Source organism: Aquarana catesbeiana, linkage group LG03 (assembly GCF_042186555.1).
Source record: "Aquarana catesbeiana isolate 2022-GZ linkage group LG03, ASM4218655v1, whole genome shotgun sequence".
Taxonomy (NCBI): Eukaryota; Metazoa; Chordata; class Amphibia; order Anura; family Ranidae; genus Aquarana; species Aquarana catesbeiana.
The window spans coordinates 657,890,297-657,917,843 of NC_133326.1; the positions used below are offsets into that span (position 1 = coordinate 657,890,297).

General features: G+C 40.1%; 1 protein-coding gene across 1 annotated transcript in view; it reads right to left on the reverse strand.

Annotated features, from left to right (window-relative positions):
• The window catches only part of LOC141133402 (uncharacterized), a 218,714-nt gene that overhangs the window by 131,186 nt on the left and 59,981 nt on the right, over positions 1–27,547 (reverse strand). Inside the window, exons 1-2 of the mRNA XM_073622777.1 lie at positions 25,572–26,674; positions 7,718–8,312 (exon numbers count right to left, since the gene is read on the reverse strand). Of these exons, the coding sequence (XP_073478878.1) occupies positions 7,718–8,312; positions 25,572–26,500 (1,524 nt within the window). The 5' untranslated portion in view covers positions 26,501–26,674. Of the gene's footprint in view, positions 1–7,717; positions 8,313–25,571 lie in introns of the transcript that reaches the window.

Genomic DNA, 27,547 nt, shown 5'->3' on the forward strand with positions numbered 1-27,547 from the left:
CAAGGTGTTATCTATTTAAACAGTTCCTCACTCGACAAGAGCTACCATTGTTCCAGCGAGTCTTTCTCACAATATATGCTTGTAAAAGTCTTAAATAGTTTATATATTGGAGACTTGTAACACATCTGAACTCACAAAGACCTTTTAAACACTTGCCAACCGCCCCGTAGCCAAATGATGGCTGCAGGGCGGCTGGATAACTCTGGGATCACGTCATATGACGTGATTCCAGAAAACTGCTCCCGTGCGCCCCCTGAGGTGCGCACACGGGAACATCCGTGACCGCCGGGTCCGGAGGACCCGGCTGATCGCGGCCGTTTACCATGTGATCGCTCCGTCAAATGACGGAGCGATCACATGTAAACAAACCGGCGTCATGTCATGTTGGTTCCTCCCTCCCCTCTCTGTACCGATCGGTACAGAGGGGGAGGGATCGGATGGGAGCCGCGCTGTTGGCTGGATGTGTAGTGCCCACAGCACAGCTCAGTGACATGTACAGTCACATCCATCCATCCCTCCATGCTCAGCCATCCCCCCCATGCTCTGCAATTCCCTGTGCAATACTCTGCAATTCCCTGTGCAATACTCTGCAACACCCCGCAATACCCTGTGCAATACCCCACAATACCCCGCAATACCCTGTGCAATACCCCACAATACTCTGCAATACCCTGTGCAATACTCTGCAATACCCCACAATACTCTGCAATACCCCACAATACTCTGCAATACCCTGTGCAATACTCTGCAATACCCTGTGCAATACTCTGCAATGCCCCGCCACACTCTGCAATACTCGGTGATACCCAGTCATACTTTGCCATGCTCAGCCATAATCGGCTGTACTTGGCCATATTTGGCTGTACTCGGCCTCTGTATGTGGCCAAGCTGTGGAAGTCTCACACATGTGGTATCGCCGTACTCAGGAGAAGTAGGGGAATCTATTTTGGGGTGTCATTTTTGGTATGTACATGCTATGTGTTAGAAATATTGTATAAATGGACAATTTTGTGTTAAAAAAATGTGTTTTAACCACTTCCCGCCCGCCGGCCGTCATACGACGTCCTTGACTTTGTGTGGGGATATCTGAATGATGGGTGCAGCTACAGGCATCATTCAGATATCAGCTTTTTTCACCTGGCGATTCCCTACACCATAAGAATGACCATAGCGGCTGTTCCACTGCTTGATCGTTCTTATGGGAGGCGAGAGGGGAGTCCCCCCCCCTCGCCTCCCTCAGGTGCTTCTACCGACTCACCGCTAAGATCGAAGCCAGGATCTTTTTTTTTTATTATTTTAGGCTTCCCAGCCTAGAGGTGTGATGTGGGGTCTTATTGAACCCATATCTCACTGTAAAGAGGACCTGTCATGCCATATTCCTATTACGATTTGGGTTATTTTTACCAAAGATATGTAGCGGTATAAATTTTGGCCAAAATATATGAAGAAAAAATTACTAATTTGCAAAATTTTATAACAGAAACAAAGAAAAATGCATTTTTTACAGAATTTTCGGTCTTTTTTCTTTTATAGCGCAAAAAATAAAGAACCCAGTGGTGATTAAATACCACCAAAAGAAAGCTCTATTTGTGTGAAAAAAAGGACAAAAATTTCATTTGGGTACAGTGTTGTATGACTAATTGTCATTCAAAGTGTGAGAGCACCGAAAGCTGAAAATTGGTCTGGTTATTAAGGGGGTTTAAATGCCCAGTGGTCAAGTGGTTAATTCATCAATCTTGTTTTAACTGGCTTCAAGAGAGTAATATCATAGTTTATCTATATTTTGAGGCCTAAGCAACTCTCACATTTCTGACAGTAAATATAAAATGTATTTCTTCATGAATTCACAACAACACTACTTTTATCTATATTGGACAACTTATAGATATGATTTCCATAATTACCCCGGTCTGTGCTGTCAGATCGCATCAATTTTAAACTAGATTTGAACATAAGGGGGAGATTTACTAAGGCGGGTGCACACAGAATCTGGTTCATCTGTGGATAGCAGCACATCAGTTTCTAATTTCAGCTTGTTCAATTAAGCTTTGACAATAAAACCTAGGAGTTGATTGGTTACTATGCAGAGCTGCACCAGATTATGTGGGCATCAGTTTAATATATCTACCCTTATCTATCCTCACAGAGACATTTCAAGGGAAAAAAAGTCATTTAAAACTACTCGCGGCTATAATGAATTGTCGGTCCGACAATACACATAAAAGTTCATTGATAAAAACGGCATGGGATTTCCCCACAGGGGAACCCCGAACCAAAATTTTAAAAATGCGTGGGGGTCCCCCTAAATTCCATACCAGGCCCTTCAGGTCTGGTATGGATATTAAGGGTAAATCCGTGCCAAAATTTAAAAAAAAATGGCGTGGGGGTCCCCCCAAAAATCCATACCAGACCCTTATCCAAGCACGCAACCTGGCAGGCCACAGGAAAAGAGGGGGGACAAGAGAGCGCCCCCCCTCCTGAACCGTACCAGGCCACATGCCCTCCAGATTGGGAGGGTGCTTTGAGGTAGCTCCCAAAGCACCTTGTCCCCATGTTGATGGGGAGAAGGGCCTCAACCCCACAACCCTTGCCCGGTGGTTGTGGGGGTCTGTGGGCAGGGGGCTTATCGGAATCTGGAAGCCCCCTTTAACAAGGGGACCCCCAGATCCCACCCCCCCTGTGTGAAATGGTAATAGGGTACAAATTTCACAAAAAAAGTGTCAAAACGTTAAAAAAAACACAAGAGACAAGTCCTTTATTAATTTCTTCTTCTTTTGACTTCTTCTTCCATCTTCTTTCTTCTGGTGTTCTTTTGGTGTTCTTCTTCCTCCATCTTCTTCATCTTCTTCTTCCTTCGCTCTTCTCCTCCCGCGTCTTCCTCCAGGCTTCTTCTCCGCTCATGACGTTTACATGACCCCGCCCCCTCTGACAACACGGGGAAAGCCTCAGGAAAGTCCAGTGAATTCTCCGTGCATCAGAGGAGGGCGGGTCACCGGGTGGCCCCACCCTCCGTTATATAAGAAATGTCAGAAGAAGCATCACACGGCTGAAGACTCCAACTGAGGCGGATCGTGCAGACGGAGTGGAGAAGAAGCCTGGAGGAAGATGCGGGACGAGAAGAGCAGGGGAAGAAGAAGATGGAGAAGAAGAACAACACCGAAAGAACACGAGAAGAAAGAAGATGGAAGAAGCCAAAAGAAGAAGAAATTAATAAAGGACTTGTCAAAAACCGTCTCTTGGGTTTTTTAACCTTTTTGGACACTTTTTTTGTGAAATGGTAGGGGTACATTTATACCCGATTGACAATTCACACAGGGGGACTGGGATCTGGGGGTCCCCTTGTTAAAGGGGGCTTCCAGATTCCGATAAGCCCCCCGCCCGCAGACCCTCACAACCACCGGGCAAGGGTTGTGGGGATGAGGTCCTTCTCCCCATCAACATGGGGACAAGGTGCTTTGGGGGGCTACCTCAAAGCACCCTTCCAATGTTGAGGGCATGTGGCCTGGTACAGTTCAGGAGGGGGGCGCTCTCTCGTCCCCCCTCTTTTTCTGCGACCTGCCAGGTTGCGTGCTCGGATAAGGGTCTGGGATGGATTTTTTGGGGGACCCCACGCCATTTTTTAAAAAAATTTTGGCGCGGGGGGTTCCCCTTAAAATCCATACCAGAGCCTTCAGGTCTGGTATGAATTTTGAGAGGGACCCCACGCCATTTTTTTTTCAATTGTGGCACGGGGTTCCCCCTAATATCCATACCAGACCTGAAGGGCCTGGTATGGAATTTAGGGGGACCCCCCTTATTTTTTAAATTTTGGTTCGGGATTCCCCTGTGGGGAAATCCCATGCAGTTTTTATCAATGAACTTTTATGTGTATTGTCGAACTGACAATTCATTATAGCCGCAAGTAGTTTTAAATTACTTTTTTTCCTTTGAAATGTCATTTTGCTGTCAGACTGTTCTAAACACGGGAAACATGTGCCCCTTTACAGGCATACTATAGACACCCCCCCAGGTACGAAATTTAAAGGAATATTACACTTTTATTATTTCACTTTAAGCATTATTAAAATCACTGCTCCTGAAAAAAACGGCCGTTTTTAAAACTTCTTTTTGCATTGATACATGTCCCCTGGGCCAGGACCCAGGTCCCCAAACAATTTTTATGATAATAACTTGAGCCTTTAAAATGAGCACTTTTGATTATTCATGTTTGTGTTCCATAGACTTTAACATGTTCGAACAAATTTTTTGCCTGTTCGCATGTTCTGATGTGAACCGAACCGGGGGGGGTGTTCGGCTCATCCATACCTGCCAGTGACATTTACACAGTAATCAGTGCATTTTTATAGCTCTGATCGCTGTATAAATGTCAATGGTTCCAAAAATGTGTCAAAAGTGTCCGATTTGTCTGCCGCAATGTTGCAGTACCGCTAAAAATTGCAGATCACTGCCATTACTAGTAAAAAAAAATGGCATAAAAATGGCATAAATCTATCCCCTATTTTGTAGACGCTATAACTTTTGCGCAAACCAATCAATATACATGTCGCTTATTGCAATTTTATTTTTCCCAAAAATATGTAGAAGAATACATATTGGCCTAAACTGATGAAGAAATTTGATTATTAAAAACATTTTTGGGGACATGTATTATAGCAAAAAGTAAAAAATATTGTTTTTTTTTTCAAAATTGTCGCTTTATAGCGCAAAAAATAAAAACCACAGAGGTGATCAAATACCACCAAAACAAAGTTCTATTTGTGGGGACAAAAAAGGGCGGCAATTTTGTTTGGGTACAATGTCACACGACCGTGCAATTGTAAGTTAAAGCCATGCAGTGCCGTATCACAAAAAGGGGGTCATTAAGGGGATGACCACAGATGACCAGATCTGTGTATCTGTGCAGAGAAGACAGGACCACAACTAATTGCAATTATAATAAGATTTATTAATAACATGGCAAAAACACCCAGCACCACAAACAGAATACAAGAAAAAGTGAAACACGTGTGATAAATGAAACCTAGTAAAGAAAAACGACATAACTAGCAAAATATCATGTATTATAAACTATATACAAGAAAGGGGAAATATCAGGTAAGACAAGGTCGACCAGGAGGTGCAAGGATCAGCAGGTTATGAAGGAGGCCAAAGCTGGGATCAGATACAAAGGGAACAGGTAGAGAAAGTGGGATCAGGGGAACAGTTACAACAGAGTAAGGGTCAGGGGAACAAGTACAGAAGCATGATCAAGGCAGGAGCAACAGGATTAGGATGTTTGGCACACAGGGCACTGTGGAAAGCTAGAGGAGGGGCTAAATACCCTCCCAACAACCAACATCAGGTGCAGACTACTTCCTGGGATCTGCTGGCTGCTGGGAGACACCCACAGGTGGACAGGTATTAAGACCACAGTGCCACCAGTAAGTGTTAGGTTCCTGACACCATTGACACTTACTCCAGCTCTCTAACTGAAAGTCTGTATTTCAGGATAGATGGGGAGCTTGAGGAAGATTCTGCAGGAGCCACTGACCCTGATTGCAATGCTTTGAAGGTTCATTTGAAAAAAACATATTACAATCCATTTTTTCTTGCAAATATATTGTATATGCACATATTTGTTTAAAGGTGGAGTTAACCTTTAAAGGTTCAGCCATACATCAGAAACCAAAACCTCCTGAACAAGACAGAAATAGCAAAAAAAAACTAACATGGTTTTTAACTATTCCCTACTTTAGGAAATGGGAGTAAAGTTTTGTATTTAGATTAACATTGACTTAATTTAAACTTAAATGCCTAAAAGACTTACATACCTCTGGTCTTATTTCATTACTTTACTCTTCTATGATGAACACATCCAAATCAATATTGCCACAACATTAAAAAAATTAGAAAAACAAGGTTGGCAGTAGAAGATGAATTATGGAGATGAAATGTGCACACAACTAGGACACACTCTTAGAATATTTTCATTACAAAAACTAATTACAAACTTACTCTACTTAAATTATACTTTGTACCTACCCAAATAGCCAGCATTGCTTTCATTAGGTAACAATGCTGGAATGTCTTGTCTTGGAGACACTGGATAAAAATACGGGGACTTGTAGTACTGCAGATGCTAGATAACAATGATGAGACTTTTACGCTGCCCATACATGAGTTGAAATTCAGCTGGTTCAGCAGGGATCACCCAAATATCGCTCAGTGTGTGAGCTTCATCACAGGGCCAGTTTTAGCCTTTTGTAGTCCAGACATTAGATATTAATGCCAAGACTTGCAGTCCAGCAGACACTGAAAAATAATGCTGGGACTTGTAGCACTGTAGACATTAGATAAAACTTCAACTTGTAGCCCTACACACACTGGAAAGCAATGCCAGAAGTTGTAGCACTGCAGACAACAAATTATAATGCTGGGATTTGTAGCCCTTCACACACTGAGCAGGGCTGGTTAGGATATGGTTTGTACAAGTAAAATTGTTTTCTATTTATTACATTTGCAATTTTAATGCATTTTCATATACCATAATAGATTCAATTCACATGTTTTGTTGAGAAGTTGAAATAGCAATAATAACCTCTGAATTACAACATATCCAAAGATGATTGAACTCATGGTATTGTGCATTAATGTATCCTTTGTTAAGGCAACCTATTGATTATAAATGGGCGGTCAACATAAAACAAAGGACAAAAAATGCATATTGCCCCTTTTTTTTAGTAATGCAGTGCACAAGGCACTTTATGTGTGATACCCTCTCTAATTGTACTGCAGTTTATGAAATCATGAATCTCAAACTCATTCCACCTTAACGTCCTGATATATATTTTAACCATGAAAACACAAGCCTTACAATGTCCATATATAGTTCTTTAACTGGAAGCTGTAATTAATTATGTGTTTGTTGCTTCTTAATACAATGGGTATGGACTAACATGTCCTTCACAGTTGTTGCTCTCTTATAGGTTATATTTAGATTTGTTGGTGAAACATCACAATTATGAGATATTCTTGCAAAATAGTCCAAAATTTCTGAAAATCCACGGTTTTCAGCCATGAAAACTTTAATCAATGTTTCTATATATAACAGGTATAGGCCAACATGTCCTTCACAGCTTTTGCTCTCCTACTGGTTATATTAATACAATTTCACACAATATAGGATCTTGTGGGCAAAAATTCCTAAAAATAAATACATGTATTTCTGATCCATTCCGACTTGGTTATGTAATGTTCCTATCGTGCTGATTTAATTCCTTCACTAAAGTCAGCCATAGATGGTTATAGCCGCTAGATGTAATCACTAGGTGTTCTCCCGGTGGGGAAAGTATCCCCTTCTGGAAAAACACAATGGCATGCCGGCAGGCATTCCCCCAATCAAGTGATTTTCTTTCCTGCAATCTGTTGCTACAAGAAAGAAAATCCCTCCATCTATGGCATAATACTTTGGCAGAGTGGAATCTTGTTCTAGGGATCAATTGTAACATGATTTAGAAGGCTAATAAGTGGTTTACAGAGTTTGATATGAATGGCTTTTTCCCTAGAATATATTTTGTTTTTTGGTGTCAAATAACATGTATCCTCAAAGACACATCAGTCACGTTTTAAAAAATTTGTAAGGCTTCTAATCGGTATGAATCCTCTGGTGTCTGATTAGTGAAGTCTTCTGTATAACCACTTGTTAACATTCTGAGAAGAGAAAAGGCTTCACTCCTATGTGAATATTTTCATGTTTAGTAAGATGTGTCCTCTGTGAAAAACACTTGCCACATTCTGAACATTCAAATGGCTTCTCTCCTGTGTGAGTTTTCAGGTGTCTACTCAGATTATTCTTAGAACAGAAGCATTTGTCACATTCAGAGCAAGAATATGGCTTCACTCCTGTGTGAACTCTCTGGTGACCGATTAGCAATTTCTTAGATAAAAATGTTTTTTCACATTCAGAGCAAGAAAATGGCTTTTCTCCTGTGTGAATCCTCTGGTGATTGATTAGCCATTGCTTAGATGAAAAAACTTTTTCACATTCACAGCAAGAAAATGGCTTCACTCCTGTGTGATTCCTTTCATGATGAACAAGACTTGTACTCTGTGAAAAGCACTTGCCACATTCTGAACATTTAAATGGTTTCTCTCCAGTGTGAATCCTCTGGTGACTGATTAGTGATGCTTTCCATGTAAAAACTTGTGCACATTCTGAGCAAGAAAATTTCTTCTCTCCCGTGTGAATATTTTTATGCTGATCAAGGTATCTGCTCTTTGAAAAGCACTTGCCACATTCTGAACACTTAAATGGTTTCTCTCCAGTGTGAATCTTATCAGAGCATTGATACGGCTTATCTCCTACTTGACTCATTGTCTGTTAATGATGATCTGTTTACCTGTAAAACAGAATCAGAATAGGTCTTAAATAGTAGTTATTTTTTTTACCAGTTTGTGAAAATTGTTTATATGGAATGCTTCAATGGAATCTTAAAGTGCATTTTCACTTTTAAACTCAAATTGTAATAATGCCTTAATTATATTTGTTAGGTGTTCCTATTCACATAGCAAAGCGTAAAACATAATAAAAAACCCTGCATACCCTTTTGCTTGCTTAGAAATTCTACCTATCTTCCCCTTCTATGTAATATTTCCATAATTACTCCTGTCTCTGCTGGCAGATCCCATCAGATAAAAAAGTGATTTGAACACTATCTGTCCTAACAAAGGGTTAATCCCAATGCATTGAGCAGATTATTTATTAGTACAAAACAATGAAAATACTGTGGTATAAATAGCCTTTTCAGGGGACACAGCTCTGGTAATTTTCTGCATTTTCTGCATTTAGAAGGCTAATAAGTGGTTTACAGAGTTTGATATGAATGGCATTTTTCCTAGAATATATTTTGTTTTTTGGTGTCAAATAACATGTATCCTCAAAGACACATCAGTCACGTTTGAAAAAATTTGTAAGGCTTCTAATCGGTATGAATCCTCTGGTGTCTGATTAGTGAAGTCTTATACAGTATATTGCTTTTGAATTTTGGGTTTAAATGTTGGTGTTAGGTCCATTGTAGTCCTTTACACAGGTTTTAGTCATTTGGAATTAGACTGTGATTGAATCAGGGATGCCAAACTTACAACAGGTTCTATGAAGGTTATTATTTTTTTTTTAGTTTACAGTAGTAGTAAAGCCATACACAAAAATGTATTATATCACAGCTTAACAGTTCTTAGATGTGGTGGCTGAACTAGTTTAATTGTTATCTTTTATTTTCATAAATAATACAGTTTAGTGAATGTGGGGAAGCTGTCCTGACTTTCATCATCCAATCATGAGCCAGCAAAATTCATTTTTTGTTTTTCCTTTGTTCTACTTGCATCGGTAATTGGGTAAAAAAAAAAAAAAAATTACCTAGCTTCATCTCATTCACTATGCCAAGTGAAAAATATCTTTGTAAAGTAAACATTCTCTAATTCTTTAGTAAAGTAACCCCTTTTTGAGAGAAAATAACCTAAAAATTCAATGTAAACAACAAAATAACAAAGACATCTACCAATGTTTAATACAACTTATATAAAACGATTGCCAAATACAACAGTGTTTTAAAAAGTCCATAATACACCCTAAGATACAATTGTCAATATAAAAAAATACCAACATGCAACACAAATGTACAATTATAAAATATAACGTTACCTGGAATGGTGTAGTATAGAGACGTCTCAGTGAAACCTTTTTCTCCTGAAAATCCAATGTACTGACTGAGTTTGCCTTACCTTATATACTATTCAAAACCATTTTCTGCAGCAGCTTTTGATTTGCTACAAGGGCTTCATTTGCCTAACAAAGGGCATGTTTCTAGTAATCTTATTGGACAATTGCTTCCACTCAAAGTCATTAACATTTTAACAATGGAAGGGGAATATATCAGAATAAAGGTTACATTTAAAATACATAATTGGCTAAATAGATACCAGTGTTAAGTTCTCCCCTGATTTTAATGTCAGTGACAATGGTCAATAGATACTTTGTGTTGTTTTTGAAAGTTTAGCCTAAAATGATGTGCCTGTCTTATATTTAAATCCATGAACTGGGTGCACATTGCCCGCAAACAACTGTAAGTCATCATTTAAATCTGATGAACAATATAAGAAAATATCAAGAAACACACAGGGCTTTTATTCAGCCTTGCAAATGACTGCCTTGTGTGCAAAATACATCAAGGATTTCCTTCTTGGCATCTGTGTATATAGGCCATTATATTTTTGCATTAAACCTACAGTGTATTTTAACCAGTTAAGGACCAAGCCTCTTTCTGAGATTTGGTGTTTACAAGTTAAAAACAGGTTTTTTTTGCTAGAAAATTACGTAGAATCCCCAAATATATTATATATAGATATATATATCTATATAGATATAGATCTATATAGATATATATCTATCTATATAGATCTATATCTATATAGCTATAGATATAGATAGATATATATATCTATTATATATAAAATATTTTTTTTTTTTCCTAGCACCCTAGAGAATAAAATGGTGGTCATTGCAATACTTTTTGTCACACAGTATTTGCGCAGCGGTCTTACAAGCGCTCTTTTTTTTGGAAAAAATTCACTTTTTTAAATTAAAAAATAAGACAACAGTAAAGTTAGCCCAATTTTTTATATTGTGAAAGATAATATTACGCCAAGTATATTGATACCGAACATGTCACGCTTCAAAGTTGCGCCCGCTCGTGGAATGGCGACAAACTTTTTACCCTTAAAAATCTCAATAGGCGACGTTTAGAAAATTCTGCAGGTTGCATTTTTTGAGTTACAGAGGAGGTCTAGTGCTAAAATTATTGCTCTCGCTCTAACAATCACGGCGATATGTCACATGTGTGGTTTGAACACCATTTGCATATGTGGGCGCTGCTCACGTATGCGTTCGCTTCTGCGTGCAAGCTCGTCGGGACGGGGCGCTTTAAATAAAATTATATTTTTCCTATTTATTTTACTTTTCATTTTTTATCTTGACACAGTTTAAAAAAAAAAAAAACATTTGGGTCAAAGCATGACAGGACCTCTTAAATATGAGATTTGGGGTCAAAAAGACCTCAGATCTCATATTTACACTAAAATGCAATAAAAAAATATATATTTTTATGTCATTTAAAAAAAAAAATGTCCCTTTAAGAGCATTGGGCGGAAGTGATTTTTTGAAGTTGCTTCCACCCTGCAATGATATGGAGATGGGTGAGGGGCCATCTTCCCCTCACTCATCTCCAAGTCAGCCCAGGGACAGGACCCGATCACCTCCGCCGCTGCCGACGGCTCCGGTAAGCGGAGGGCACCGGAGAGTGGTGGGGGCCCCTCTCCCGCCACCGATAAAAGTGATCTCATGGCGAATGTAAAATTACAGTCAGTGGATCCAATAGAACTCATAAAGTGCATAAAAGTGAAAAAAAAATCACGTAACTAGAAGAAAATCGCATAAGTAGAAAAAAGTTGCATAAGATGAAATAAATCGCATAGATAAATCCAAAAGTGTAAATATACAGTCAGTGGATCCAATAAAACTCATAAAGTGCATAAAAGTGAAGAAAATCCCATAAAATGAAAAAAATCGCATAAGTAGAAAAAAGTCGCATAAGTAGAAAAAAATCGAATAAATCCAAAAGTGTAAATATACAGTCAGTGGAGCCAATAAAACTCATAAAGTATATAAAAGTGAAGAAAATCACATAAGATGAAAAAAATCGCAAAAGGTGAAAAAGTTGCATAAATTAAAAAATCGCAAGTGCAAAAAAGTGAAAGAAAACCACTAGATAAATAAATAAATTGAAGTGCATAATCCAAAAAGTGCAATAGAGTTCCAACGTAGTCGGGAAAAACAAATCTTCATATAACAGTTCATGCAAGAAAAACAAAAGTGCATGTGCAGAAAATCAGTTTCAAATTCCTCCAAACATCGACAATCTGTGGTGCGCCACACGTTTCCCCCAGCCTCTAACCTCTATTAAAGACCCCTACGGGTCAAGGCAAGCCTGCAGTCTGGAAGCAGATGTGATCCAACAATCGATCGATCTCCTCCGATCGTCACAGTACTGGCGGGTCTCTGATGGAAGGCTTCAGGCTTGGCAGGTAAGGTGGGGGCATGCAATATAAAGGAATAACCCCATCGTGTAGTAATCCAACACAGTTTTATAAAAACACAACGTAGTAACTTACTGCTTCCAGACTGCAGGCTTGTCTTGACCCGTAGGGGTCTTTAATAGAGGTGATAGGCTGGGGGAAACGCGTGGCGCACCGGAGATTGTTGATGTTTGGAGGAATTTGAAACTGATTTTCTGCACATGCACTTTTGTTTTTCTTGCGTGAACTGTTATACGAAGATTTGTTTTTCCCGACTATGTTGCCTGGTAGCCTTTTTGTTGTTACACTGAGGAATTGACATTAGTTACATGTTCCAGTCACATTTATTTTGTGATATTTAGTTCCCTGTCTCACAACCTGCCCCAGCTTTCTGCTGACTCACCTCCAAATCTTTCCAGATCAATGGACCTCTTTCATTGCCCTGCACTGGACCTCTGTTTCACAATCTGCCCCAGCTTGCTGTTGACTCACCTCCGAGCCTTCCTTGGATCACTGGACCTATTTCCTTGTGCTACACTGTGAACAACTGGGCATTTTTTTCTCCACTGTACCCAGACCTCTCAAACATGCTGCTCCTGAACACATGCTCTGGATATCAACAAGGCACTACTTATTTTGGACTTTATTGTAGGTAATAGGTTGGACCTTTTGTGCTTAACTGAAACCTTGCACAAACAAAATGATGGCATCCTTTTCAACCAACTCACCCCTTGGATTGTTTTGACCTCCCACGTCTCTCCGTCAAAAGTGGAGGTATAATTGTTATTTACAGCTTGCTGTATACTTTATCCCCTGTAAATGTAACCTCTTTCTCTTCCTTTAAATGTCTTGCTCTCAAGGTCTGTGTTCCCCACTCATCTGTTATTGCTACTGTTAGGTACCTGGTAGTTGAGCCCGACTGGTAGAAGGAGACCTCTCTTAAACGCTGGTTCAGTGGGAACAGTGGTCTCTTGAGCACAGTGGGTAGGAGGGCCTGATGCAGGTTCCTGTGGTAGCAAACACTGGAACTGGGAAGACGTCCCTCCGGGATGGCTGAGCTGCGGATGCAGGTAGGCTGAAGCGGATCAGCAGGCAGACAGGTGGATGACTTGGCAGCAGCAGAACCTGGAGCTTGGCAGAGCAGGCTGGAAGCAGCGTCACAGGATACAGGCAAAGCAGAGTCAGACAGTCCGTTTGGCAGGAGATCAGGCAAGTATGTCGCAGAAGGGCTAATCCAAGAATAGTCAGGCAGGCAGGAGTTTGGCAACGGGTCACAAGATATAAGCAAGGTCAGGCAGGCCGGGTCGGATTGGAGACAGGAGAATGGTCAGACGGAGCCGGGTCACTAGCAATACAACAACAGGCAGGATACAGGAACTCAGGTGCAGAGCTGCAGATGAACAGCACCTGATGGAAGCATCTGACAGTCTTTTAAAGGGCCCTTGGCGCCAAAACAGCGCTAGCGCGAATAGGCGCGTGCGCGGACGCGCAAACGGGTGCGCGTGGGAGCGCTCCGGTGCCCCCTGGTGGAGATTTCAGCAGAACTGCCCTGGAAAGGGCCCTCGTGCACCTGCGCGCATGCATGTTCGCCCGACGGCCACTGATATGCCCCTGACAGCTACTGTTTATCGACCACCCAAGTCTTGTAGAGAATTCTTATGCGACTTTGCGGATTTGCTTCTATTTTTATGCCTAAGTTCTAAAATAATCATTATACTTGGGTATTTTAATATACACACTTACTTAAAGTTTAATATACACACTTAGTTAAAGTTTTCCAGTTTAGCTGAAGATTTCTTGGCTCTACTGGAATGTGTTGGTCAAACTCAATTTGTGCACACTTCCACGCATATCAAAACACACACCCTGGACCTTATAATTGCCAATGGTTCTTTTGTCTCTGCTTGACTAATGCCCTGTACACACGATAGGATTTTCCGATGGAAAATGTGTGATAGGACCTTGTTGTCTAAAATTCCGACTGTGTGTAGGCTCCATCACAAATTTTCCATAGGAATTTCCGACACACAAAGTTTGAGAGCTTGCTATAAAATTTTCCGACAACAACATCCGTTGTCGGAAATTCCGATTGTGTGTACACAAATTCGACGCACAAAGTGCCACGCATGCTCAGAATAAATGAAGAAACGAAAGCTATTGGCTACTGCCCGTTTATAGTCCCGACGTACGTGTTTTACGTCACCACGTTCAGAACGATCGGATTTTCCAACAACTTTGTGTGACCGTGTGTATGCAAGACAAGTTTGAGCCAACAACGTCGGAAAAAATCCATGGATTTTGTTGTCAGAATGTCCGATCAATGTCCGACCGTGTGTACAGGGCATTAGAAGTGTCTGTCCATCTAGCTATGCTTTTCAATCTGAAATTAGCCATTTCTAACACCTCCATGTCTCGATCTGTAAATTATCACAACTGGGCTTCTATGGATCAGCCCAAATTTGCAAATTCTATTACTTCCTCCCTATCCTGCATATCCTCCTCTGACACCCTTGTTGACAAAATAATTAATCAGGCACTTTCATCCTCCCTTGACACCTTTGCCCCATTAAAAACTTGGACTGTCTCATTCTCCCATCTGGCTCTGTGGTAAAATTCTCACCTGCGTTCAATGAAAACAGTCTCACAGAGACTGAAATGCAAATGGCACCAGTTGGCCTGACTCTCCATTATCAGGCATGGAAAGACCATTTATGTGTTTATAAGGGTAAAATTGATACTGCTGGACCAAACGTTTTCTCCCATGCTATTGAAAAAAAATCTTAGCAACCCTAGACAACTCTTCTGCACCATTGAGAGATTATTAAAATATTGCAGTCCCTCCACATTGGCAGCCTCAACACAGCTCTGTAACACATTCCTAGATTTTTTTCTCCTCAAAAATTGACAAAATAAGATATCAAATTCTCACCACACCACATGTTTTATCCACATCACTTCCCGACCCACCTAGTTTTTCTGGCTTTTCTCTCTCCCACTTCTCTCTACTTGACCCTGCATCTCTAACTAAATTGGTCTCTAATATGAAATCTTCCACCTGCACACTTGATCCTTTTCCCACCTATTTATTTAAATCCTGTTTTAGTTCTATATGCCCTATTATTCTCAAAATCATAAAAGACTCCCTTAGCACCAGTTTTGTACTAATAAAACTGCCGCCATCACCCGGTACCAAAAAAACACAAAATGGCTCTGGACAATTTAAACAATTTTCTCCCAATATATTACACTTCCTTGCCAAGATCCTTGAGAGGGCTGTGATATCTCAGTTACATAATCACCTGACTTTAAATAATCTATATGAACTCCTCCAATCTGGTTTTTGGCAACTGCACAGCACAGAAACCACCATGTTTTTTTTTTTTTTTTGGGGGGGGGGGCGCCCTGTTAGTAATGCAGGACTGTAAGTAGCCATTTATCAGGTCGATTATTTATCATTACTGCTAGATAAAACTGTGCCTTTCATATGCAGCCTCACTGTGCCTATCAATTGCGGCCTCACTGTGTCCATCATATACAGCCTCACTGTGCCCATCACAATAGGCCAATGACATCCACATTTCAAGTAAAATAAAATAAAACCACTTAACATAAGGTGTCCTCATCAGAGCCCCCTTTTACATCAGATGTCCCAAATCAGAGCCCCCTTTACAGCAGGTGTTCCCTTTATATCAGGTGTCCCAATCAGAGCACCCCTTTACAAAAGGTGTCCCCATCAGCACTCCCTTTACATTAGATGTCCCCATCAGAGTCCCCCTTTGCATTAGACGTCCCCCCATCAGAGCCCTCCTTCACATTAGATGTCCCTATCAGAGTCCCCCTTTACATTAGATGTCCCCATCAGAGTCCCCCTTTACATTAGATGTCCCCATCAGAGTCACCCTTTACATTAGATGTCACCATCAGAGACCCCCTTTACATTAGATGTCCCTATCAGAGTCCCCTGTAGACCACAAATGTTTACTCTCTCACCTTGAAACTATATTTGGAATCTCAGAATTGGCTCAGAAAATGGATTAAGTCATATCTCACTGATCGCTGTCACTTTGTTTCTCTTGGCAGATTCCAGTCTGAAGTTGGTTCAGTTAAGTAGAGTGTTCCTCAGGGCTCAATTTTGGGTCCCTTATTTTTTAGCAGCTACGTGTGTCCACTTGGTCAACTGCTTAGATCACATGGGCTCAATTATCACTTTTATGCTGTTGACACTCAGATATACATCCACACTAAACCAGGTTCTACTTTGGCTGCTTCTCTCCTATCTAACTGTATTTGTGATATCAAAAATTGTATGGCCCATAATTTCTTTCAATTAAACTGTGACAAGACTGAAGTCATGCTTATTGGCACCCCCATCAATAAGCCAATTCTAATAGCTTATCTATAAATGGCACTGTACTTGAGCTTCAGTCTAAATTGAAAAATCGAGGGGTGATATTTGATGATAGTTTAACCTTTGATCCACATGTACAAAATGTTGTCAGAACATCTTTTTTTCCAGTTGAGAAACATTGCTTGGCTGCGTCCTATGCTATCATACACTGTAGCTGAAAATCTGATCCTCACATTTGTGTTCTCCCTACTTTACTACTGCAATGCTCTACTCGCAATCCACTATTAATCAACTTCAATATGTTCAAAATTCTGCAGCCAGTATCCTCACTAGATCTGGTACAAGTGATCATATTACCCCTATCCTGGAGTCCTTGCACTGGCTACCTTTCAGGTTTCACAAAGACTTTAAGATCCTCTTGCTCACCTATAAGGCTCTTCGTGGCTTGGCACCCAATTATCTCTCAACTTTTATCAACTTACTCCCCCCCCCCCTCGTAACCTCCGCTCCTCAAATTCTGGTTAGGTGTGTGTCCCCCTACTCGCCTACACTCGATGGGAGACAGAGCCTTCTCCTGCTATGCTCCAAAATTCTGGAATTCACTTCCAAAGAACATCAGAGAGTCATCTTCTCTAAACTAATTCTAACCAAATCTAATAAGGTTTTTCTTTAGAAAAGCTATCATTTAATTGTCCCTTTTTCCTTTACGTAATCCCATGTACTTCTTCTGTTTTCCTTGTAAAGCGCTTTGAGAAGGTGCTATATAAAATAAGTTGTTTATTATTATTATTATTATTAAATCGTACGAAAAATACCCCTTTCGAATCGATCGTACGATAATTGGATCATTAGTAATCAACATCGGAAGAAGTTCTGGACAGCCGCACTCCAAAAAAGTTTTTGCCTTTTATTCAAAAAATATCATCAAAAATACATGTCACAGCAGAGCAGACAACAGAGCTTACGCGTTTCACACTACAAACAGTGCTTAGTACAGAGCTTTCGAGAGCCAATCATGACATTTCATCCGTGGACATGCACAAAAAAATTTTCGGACGATGCCAGATCGTACGATTTTCATTCAATCAGTACAGCTATCGTTTGACAATGCAATACAAATGCATTACAACACATGACATCACTTCCGAATTTTTATTCTGTCCTACAGGAATTTTTTGTGACTTTAGTAAAATCATCAGATTCGACCTAAGATTAGCATGCAAAAAAAATGGACGATCATTCGTCTGATAATCTCATCGTGTGTACCGGGCATTACAAAGGGTTAAAGATCCCAATGCTAGGATGGGTTTTATGAAGGCTGGTAACTTTTTTTTGTTTTTTAAAGCCTAAAGTAGTAATAAAGCCATACACAAAAATATATTATATCACAGCTTAACAATTCTTACATGTGGTGGCTACATTAGATATAGGTTTGTCTTTTATTTTCACTTGTTTCACCATCCAGTAAACCTGTTATTTTTCAATTTCCTGGCAGCTGAGGGTTGAGATAAACCGTATAACACGGACATTAAGGCTGGGTTCACACTGTCGACGAATGCGGCTCGCAGCAGGGGTCCGGTGCGTCCCTGTTCTCCATTTCAGGGTCTAATCAGGGCCAAATTTTTGCCTGAATTCGGCCCTGAAATTAAGCCAAAGACTCACAGGACTCCTGTGCAAGCCACTCCACAGCCACAATGGAGATATATGAATTGGCACCATAGAGAGCCGGTCACAATCTCCTGTCATGCGAATTCCCCACATCCAATTCACACTAGTGTGAACCCAGCATTAACGTTTGTGTAACATCTGCTTAAAAAGTGTTATCTTTGTTCAGCAAGACCATCTAAATCTGTTAATGTACCTAACACTTCCCTCTCCCCAGACTGACAATGCTGCTGTCCAAACATGTTTTCATTGCTCATACAGTGGAGTGGAGATCCAGTAAATCCGGCCACAGACAGTTTAAATCTCAGCCAGCTCAGCAGGGAACAGCTGAGATTCTAACCATGTATAGGTAAGCTGATTATACCCAAGTTGTTTGATAGATCAACATGGTACAACCAGCATGCTGGAGTTTTAATGCAATTATTGCAAGGGGCTATAGCCTCTAGAAATAATCACTGTGTGTTATCCAAGCAGGGATGGCTCCCCGCACCCCTGCCAGAAGAACACAGTATCTCTGTGGGAGGAAGGTTATGGGTAAATCCGCGCACAGGAAAAAAGTACAAGCAGATCAACTTTAGAATGAACTGCTGCCCCTACTATCAACTGGGTGGAGTATACTTAGATTCGTTAAAGGAGAGTGTAGGTGTTGCGCTGCTCTAAATAGAGAATGCTTAGGTGTTAGATTTTAAACCTGATATAGTAATACTTCTGTGTTGCTCCCTCTGCAGAATGCAATACTATAAAGCCTCAGAAGAAACAAGAAAAATATGCTGGATTTATATGCTGATATTCAGTATATACACCCTCTGCAAGGTGCAATACCTTGTGATCTATAAACTAGTATTCAATGTGTTGCACCCTCTGCAAGATGCAACAAAACTGGGAATGAAGCCTTCAAGAGAATAAATGATAATCTAACTCAATGTATTTATATTAAACCAGAGTGATGGAAAACAAGGGATGTAGAAAATATAGCACCTATAATAGAAATATGCTACTGTGTTATACCCTCTGCACAACACATCTCTGAACCCCTTTGGTGTTAAACCCCACAGATTGCTGGTGAGAAACCAAAAAAGAAAGTGTAAACTAAACCTTATTATCAAATTGTATTGGTGTTACACTCTCAGCCAGTGTGGGGTACACTGTGAAAATGAAACACTTCCTCAATAATGCTGCTAGCAAAACATTTCTATAAGCCTGTTACACCCTCTTATAAATGTATGGTGCTGAAGTGAGATGTGTTTTAAATGAGTGCTGGTGCAATATTAACCGCTTCCCAACCGGCCCATAGCCAAATGACGGCTACAGGGCAGTTGCATAACTCTGGGAGGGCGTACAGTGACGTCCTCCCAGAATCCCGCTCTCGCGTGCCCCCTGGGGTGACACCCGAACACATCCGTGACCGCCGGGTCCTCCGGCACGTATCACGGTAAAGGGCCACTGATAGCGGCCGTTTACCACGTGATCATTCCGTCAAATGACGGAGCGATCACATGTAAACAGACCGGCGTGATATCCTATTCCTCTTTCTCCTCTCTGTCCAGTGTGAGCGGAGAGGGGAGAGATCGGTGGCAGAAGCGCTGTGAGCTGGATCTGTGGTGCCCACAGCGATGCTCTCTGACACAGAGCCCTATCCATCCATGCTCAGCCATCCCTCCATGCTCAGCCATAATCTGTAATGCCCTGCAGTACCCTGCAATACTCTGCAATACCCAGCTATACTCTGCAATACTCAGCTATACTCTGCCATACCCTGCCATACTCTGCAATACCCTGCCATACTCTGCAATACCCTGCCATACTCTGCAATACCCTGCCATACTCTGCAATACCCAGCCATGCACTGCAAAACCCAGCCATGCTCTGCAATACCCAGCCATGCTCTGCAATACCCAGCCATGCTCTGCAATACCCAGCCATGCTCTGCAATACCCAGCTAGGAGTAGGAGAATCTATTTTGGGGTGTCATTTTTGGTATGTACATGCTATGTGTTAGAAATATTGTATAAATGGACAACTTTGTGTTAAAAAAAAAATGCGTTTTAACCACTTCCCGCCCGTCGGCTGTCATATGATGTCCTTGACTTTGTGCGGGGATATCTGAATGATGCCTGCAGCTACAGGCATCATTCAGATATCAGCTTTTTCAGCCAGCGATTCCCTATACCATAAGAATGATCATAGTGGCTGTTCCACTGCTTGATCGTTCTTATGGGAGGCGAGAGGGGATGACCCCCCACCGCCCTCCGGTGCTTCTACTGACTCACCGCTACGATCGAAGCCGGGATCGTTTTTTTAATTTTTTTTATTTCAGGCTTCCCAGCCTAGAGGTGAGATGTGGGGTCTTATTGACCCCATATCTCACTATAAAGAGGACCTGTCATGCCATATTCCTATTACAAGGGATGTTTACATTCCTTGTAATAGGAATAAAAGTGATCAAAAAATTATTTTTGGGAAAAAAGTGTCAAACTAAAATAAATCAAGTAAAATGAACAATAAAAAAAAAATTTAAAGTGCCCCTGTCCCCGTGTGCTCGCATGCAGAAGCAAACGCATACGTAAGACCCGCCCACATATGAAAACGGTGTTCAAACCACACATGTGAGGTATCACTGCGAACGTTAGAGCGAGAGCAATAGTTTTGGCCCTAGATCTCCTCTGTAACTAAAAACATGTAACCAGTAAAAAATTTAAAAACGTCGCCTGTGGGGATTTCTAAGTAGCAAAGTTTGGCGCCATTCCACAAGCAAGTGCAATTTTGAAGGGTGACATGTTAGGTATCTATTTACTCTGCGTAACTTCATCTTTCACATTGTGCAAAAACATTGGGCTAACTTTACTGTTTTGTTTTTTTTAAAGCACAAAACTGTTTTTTTTTTCCAAAAAAAATGCGTTCAAAAAATTGCTGCGCAAATACCGTGCGAGCTAAAAAGTTGCAGCGACCGCCATTGTATTCTCTAGGGTCTTTGCTAAAAAAATATATCTAATGTTTTGGGGTTCTATGTAATTTTCCAGCAAATAAATTATTTTTACATGTAGGAGAGAAATGTCAGAATTGGCCTGGGTGCTCCAGAACGCCTGAAGGTGCTCCCTGCATGTGTTGGGCCTCTGTATGTGGCCACGCTGTGTAAAAGTCTCACACATGTGGTATCGCCATACTCGGGAGTAATAGCAGAATGTGTTTTGGGGTGTATTTTGTGGTATGCATATGAGGTGTGTGAGAAATAACCTGCTAATATGACAATTTTGTGAAAAAAAAGAAAACAATTTCTTGATTTTGCAAAAAAAATTACAACTTCAAAAAACTCGCTATGCCTCTATGCCTCTTACTAAATACCTTGGAATGTCTAATTTCCAAAAAGGGGTCATTTGGGGGGTATTTGTACTTTTCTGGCATGTTAGGGTCTCAAGAAATGAGATAGGCCGTCAGTTCTTCAGGTGTGATCAATTTTCAGATATTGGCACCATAGCTTGTGGACTCTATAACTTTCACAAAGACCAAATAATATACACCAACTTGTACTTATTTTTACCAAAGATATGTAGCAGTATACATTTTGGCCAAAATTTATGAAGAAAAATGACTAATTTGCTAAATTTTATAACAGAAACGAAGAAAATTGTTTTCTTTTATAGCGCAAAAAATAAAAAACCCAACGGTGATTAAATACCACCAAAAGAAAGCTCTATTTGTGTGAAAAAAGGACAAAAATTTCATATGGGTAAAGTGTTGTATGACTGATTAATTGTCATTCAAAATGTGAGAGCAAATCTGAAAATTGGTCTGGTTAGGAAGGGGGTTTAAGTGCCCAGTGGTCAAAATATATGGACTTAAGATTTGTTGTTTGATGTGTTATGCCCTCTGGCAGGTACATTCACAAAATTGATGTTTACAACTGGTTGTGTCCGACCATCTGCAAAATATTTAACCCAGAGGGGTTAGATGCCCTGTGATATAGTGACTATTATTGGCTTAATAACATAGATACCTTTGATAAATGTACAAATTAAATATGGCAAAATAAACCAATATAAAAACCAAACAAAGTGACTTGTGCTCAAAAAGTGTCCAGTGCTTGCTGAAAAAGTAATATTTAAATAATTTCTCAGAATCTTCTCATTTGAGTGACAGCTGGTGTTGGTGATTCTTATCCGTGCCCCTATTGTAAATGCACTCACCAAATGGCCTCACCCCCCCAGAGTTCTTTAGAACCCTTGGTCCATGCTTTAATGGTGCTGTGTTGGCAGTGTTTCACTCGTTCGCCATATGGAGAAGAGAGGGGATGTCCATAGTGTAAATCCGTATTTAAAATATTTTTATTTCATTAAAAAATAGGAGATATACTCATATTTGGTACAAATTTTTAAAGCATGAAAATAAAACAGATGGATGCCGACCGGAAGTGAGGCAAAGACGTTTGTAACTCTGCCCTACGCGTTTCGTTATTCAGACGTCAACTGGAGCATTTAAAACACATCTCACTTCAGCACCATACATTTATAAGAGGGTGTAACACACTTATAGAAATGTTTTGCTAGCAGCATTATTGAGGAAGTGTTTCATTATCACAGTGTACCCCACACTGGCTGTGGGAGAAATTCCCTATAAACACAAACTGTGTTGATGGGGAAGTTGCGTGATTTTCTTCCCTGCAACCCGTGATGAAGCCATGTGACCCGTGACGCCACGCGTAGGGATAGGCACACCTTTCACTGTCAGCAGTGTACGAGCTCGCCGCTTGTTTGGATACATTGCATCCTCTGTTACAATATTGTGTGAGTACCCTTGTTTATGTTAATCATAAAGCGCTGAGAATTTTAAACTACTACACTATATGGCATCCTTGTCTCCCCTTGGTCGCTATGTCCCTGGAGGATCTGAGGTATATTGAAAGACAGTCCAGAGTCCAGGACCCACCCCCACAGGAGACACCATTAGCGTTGATTGTTTTATGCTGTAACCTCAGTGTAATGAGGTAAGGGGCCATTACCTTCCAGTGTAGAATTGTCTGCATGAAGAGCACCTTTTTATACACTTCACATCTCTATCCATGCTAGCAAATGATACAAGAAACCTAACTATTGCCTATATTTTTCCACTGTTTGGCACGTTTGAAGAAGTACTGGAGCTGCTTGCTATCGCACAAGTGACCTTTATCTTTTGAATTTCAAAATGTTTTGTTGCTGCACAAGTCACTTCTTTTTATGAACTCTAATATTGCTTTATTTAATTGCAAGCACCTATTGTTGGCACTGGACACTTTATTGCATATGTAATTGATCTCCACGAACATTCATTGTAACATTGCACTTTTTTTGTTGTTATTTTTTTGTTATTTTTTGTTATTTTTTGCTTTTTTGTGTTTTTTGGCTCCAGCAATTTATTTGCTTATGTATTTTTACTACAGATGTAGTTTTTATATTGCACAATATATATACTGATGTTTATAGGTTGATTTAATATTATTTAGTCAATGCTTTACCACCCTGACTCACGTTCACTTATGTAAATTTCTACCTAGCACATTAGGTGTTTATTGTCACCGTTTGAGTTGAATATTATTTAGTATACTGAGGGTAGGTTATCTACCTCCCAGCCACGGATTACTCTAGCTGATTTGCATTTATGCACTGGTGTGCACATTAGGATTAGCGCAGCACCATTCCTATTGGCAAATTTACATCTCAATGGAATGCATGCACAGTAATCATTGCACTTGTAGTCTTGTTATTGTTAGACTACCATGTGCTGATATCCAGCAAAAGCAGGGGTGACCGCATCTGTGTAGCTGTACAAAGGAAACTCAAACCAAATGAATTGCAATTATAAAAAGATTTATTAATAGCACAGCATAAAACACTCAACACCACAAATAGAACAAGCAAATGTGAAAAAGTAATAAATGAAACCTAGTAAAAAAACAACATAACTAACAAATGAATTGTGATAAACTATAAACAAGCAAGGGGAAAGACTGGGTAAGGCAGGGTCAGGCAGAAGATGCAAGGAACAGCAGATGAAACAAGTCAGGAAGGGGCCAAAGCTGGGATCAGGTACAAGGGGAACAGGTAGAAGCAGGGAGATAAGGGGAACAGGTAAACGACAGTAAGGGTCAGGGTAACAAGTACAGAAGCAGGATCAAGGCAACAGGAGCAACAAGATCAGAATGTTTGGCACACATTAAAACTCTGAGGCATTGTGGCTAGAGGAGGGGTTAAATACCCTTCCAACAACCAGCATCAGGTTCAGACTAATTCCTGGGATCTGCTGACTGCTGGAAGACATCTGCTGGTGGACAGGTCCGAAAACCTTAGTGTCACCAGTAGCTGATTTGGTTCCTGATACCATTAACACTTTCTCCAGGTCTCTAACTGAAATTCCGTACTTCAGTACAGATAAGGAGCTGGAGGAGTTGGAGTAAGCAAATAAAAGTTCAGCCATAAACCTTTTTGAACAAGGCACAGAGAGCACCTGACCTATTTCAGACCCTACTCTCGATATTGGGATATACTTTAACTCCAGTTAAACTTAAAAGGCTCACATAGCTCAGGTCATATTTTATCACTTTCCTCTTCTAGCATAAACACCTTCAAATCAATACCCCCCCCCCCCCCCCCCGCAAAAAAAAAAAAAAAAAGAACTGTGGTTAACAATGAATAATGATTTAAGGAGGGAGGCAAAAGTGGTGCACAACTAGGACACAAGCCACATTATGTGAGATAGCTTTCTTATATTGTACTGCAGTTTATGAAAGCTTAAATCTTAAACTATCTTCTTTTTTTCATCCATAAAAACACAAGCCTTACATTAGCCATACATACAGTATATAAACCTTTAACTGAAACTGGAAGCTGTACTTAGTGATGTGTTTGTTGCTTCTTAATACAATGGGTATAGACCAACATGTCCTTTAGATTTTGTCCTCCTACCTATAGGTTATATTTGGATTTGTTGATGAAACATCACAAGATGAGATAGCCTCTCAAAATTGTCCAAAGTTCCTAAAAATTAAAGGATTTCAACCATGAAGACACAGCCCTTTAACTATAAAGGCTTCAATTGCTGTTTATTAATACATTGGATATTGGCCAATATATCCTTCAAAGCTTTTTCCCTCCTACAGGTTATATTCAAATGTGTTGATAAAATATCACAAAATGTAGGATGTTCTTGGCCAAAATTACAAAAAAAAAGTCATGCTTTTCTGTGTCTTGGTTAGGTAGCGTTCCTTTCATGCTGATTCAATTCCATCTCTCATAATTTGAGTGGAATCTACTTCTAGTAGTTAATTGTCACATGATTTGGCAGGATGATAAGTGGAATTCTGAGACTGAGAATGATAGTATTTCCCTAAAACATCTTTTTATGTTAAATAACATGCATCCTCTGAGAGAAACATCATACACATGCTGAACATCTGTAAGTCATCTAATCTTTATGAATCCTTTGGTGACTGATTAGTGATGCCTTCTGTGAAAAGCACTTGCCACATTCTAAACATTTAAATGGCTTTACTCCTGTGTGAATAGTTTCATGTTGATTAAGATGTGTTCTTTGTGAAAAGCATTTGCCACATTCTGAACATTTAAATGGCTTCTCTCCTGTGTGAATATTTACATGTTGAGCAAGACCTTTCCTGTGTGAAAAGCACTTGCCACATTCTGAACATTTAAACGGTTTCTCTCCTGTGTGAATTCTCTGGTGACTGATTAGTGATGCTTTCCATGCAAAAACTTTTTCACATTCTGAGCAAGAAAATGGCTTCTTTCCCGTGTGAATAATTTCATGCTGAGCAAGACGTACCCTCTCTGAAAAGCACTTGCCACATTCTGAACATTTAAATGGTTTCTCTCCTGTGTGAGTCTTCAGGTGTGCAAGAAGATTAATCTTATAAGCGTAGCATTTGTCACATTCTGAACAATTAAATCGCTTCTCTCCTGTGTGAATCCTCTGGTGATTAATTAGTGATTTCTTCCATGAAAACACCTTTTCACATTCAGAGCAAGAAAATGGCTTCTCTCCTGTGTGACAATTTTTGTGTTGAGCTAGATTTATCCACTGTGAATAACACTTGCCACATTCTGAGCATTTAAATGGCTTCTCTCCTGTGTGAGTCTTTAGGTGTTTAACAAGACTAGACTTTTTAGAGAAGCATTTTTCACATTCTGAACAATTAAATGGCTTTTCTCCTGTGTGAATCCGCTGGTGATTGATTAGCGAGTGCTTAGATAAAAGCACCTTTTCACATTCTGAGCAGGAAAATGGTTTGTCGCCAGTGTGACTCCTCTGGTGAACGCTGAGTTTTGACTTACAAATAAAACTTTCCTGGCACTCAAGGAACTGATACGGCTTGACTCCTACTTGACTCATCATGTGTTGATGATGATCTGTTTACCTGTAAAATATTTTCAGATTAGGTCTTGAATACTAGTTACTTTTTTTTTTTTTTTTTTTTACCAGTTTGTAAAAAAATGTTTACATGGAATTTCAAATTACAACTAATTTCAAAATGAAATTACATGAAAAAATGTAATTCAAATTAAATTACAACTGAATTTCCATTTTAAAACTCAAACTGAGACAACATCTACACTATGTTAGTTACATTCTCCCATTCACTTAGCAAAACATAAAATTTGAACAAAAATTCTGCTTCCATTTTTACTTGATTGGAAATCTTACATATCTTCCACCTTTGATGTAATTTTAAGGCGGTGCGGGGTATTTATGATTTCCATATTTTTCCCATCTGTGCTGGCAAATCTCATCAGTTTTTAACTAGATTTGAACACTTTCTGTCCTAACAAAGATTTAAATATCCCAATGCTTGGCTGGTACATTGTGTAAACCCCAACAAGTTATTTATTAGTGCAAAATACTTAAAATACTGGTATTTGCATTATTTTGTACTATAAGTAACCTTTTCGGGGGACACAGCTCTGTTAATTTTCTGTATTACATTTTAAGTATATGTTGCTGGTAAATTTCAAATTGATACTTTGGTGTTAAGTCCATTGTAGTTCTTTACTCAGGTTTAACAATCTGGAATTAGACTATGATTGTTCCAGGGGCTTTAAACTTAGGAGGGGTTCTCTAAAGGCCATTGATTTATTTTAGTTTTTAACCACTTACGGACCGCCGCATGCTGATATACGTCCTAACCTTGAAGAGGAATATCGTTGTTATGGCATCAGCTAGCTGCCATAAGCCTGGTATGCTCTTCTTTGGCCGGTGGCCTGCTTTCTAATAATAGTGGTCTCTGCAGTGGATTTGCAGCGAGGTCATTTTTATCGACAGCGGGAGAGGGCCCCCTTCCTGCCGCGATCCGGTGCCCTCCGACGCTTACCGGAGCCATCTGCAGCAGCGGAGGCAATCGGATCCTCTCACGTCAGTGGCATGGAGACGAGTGAGGGGAAGATG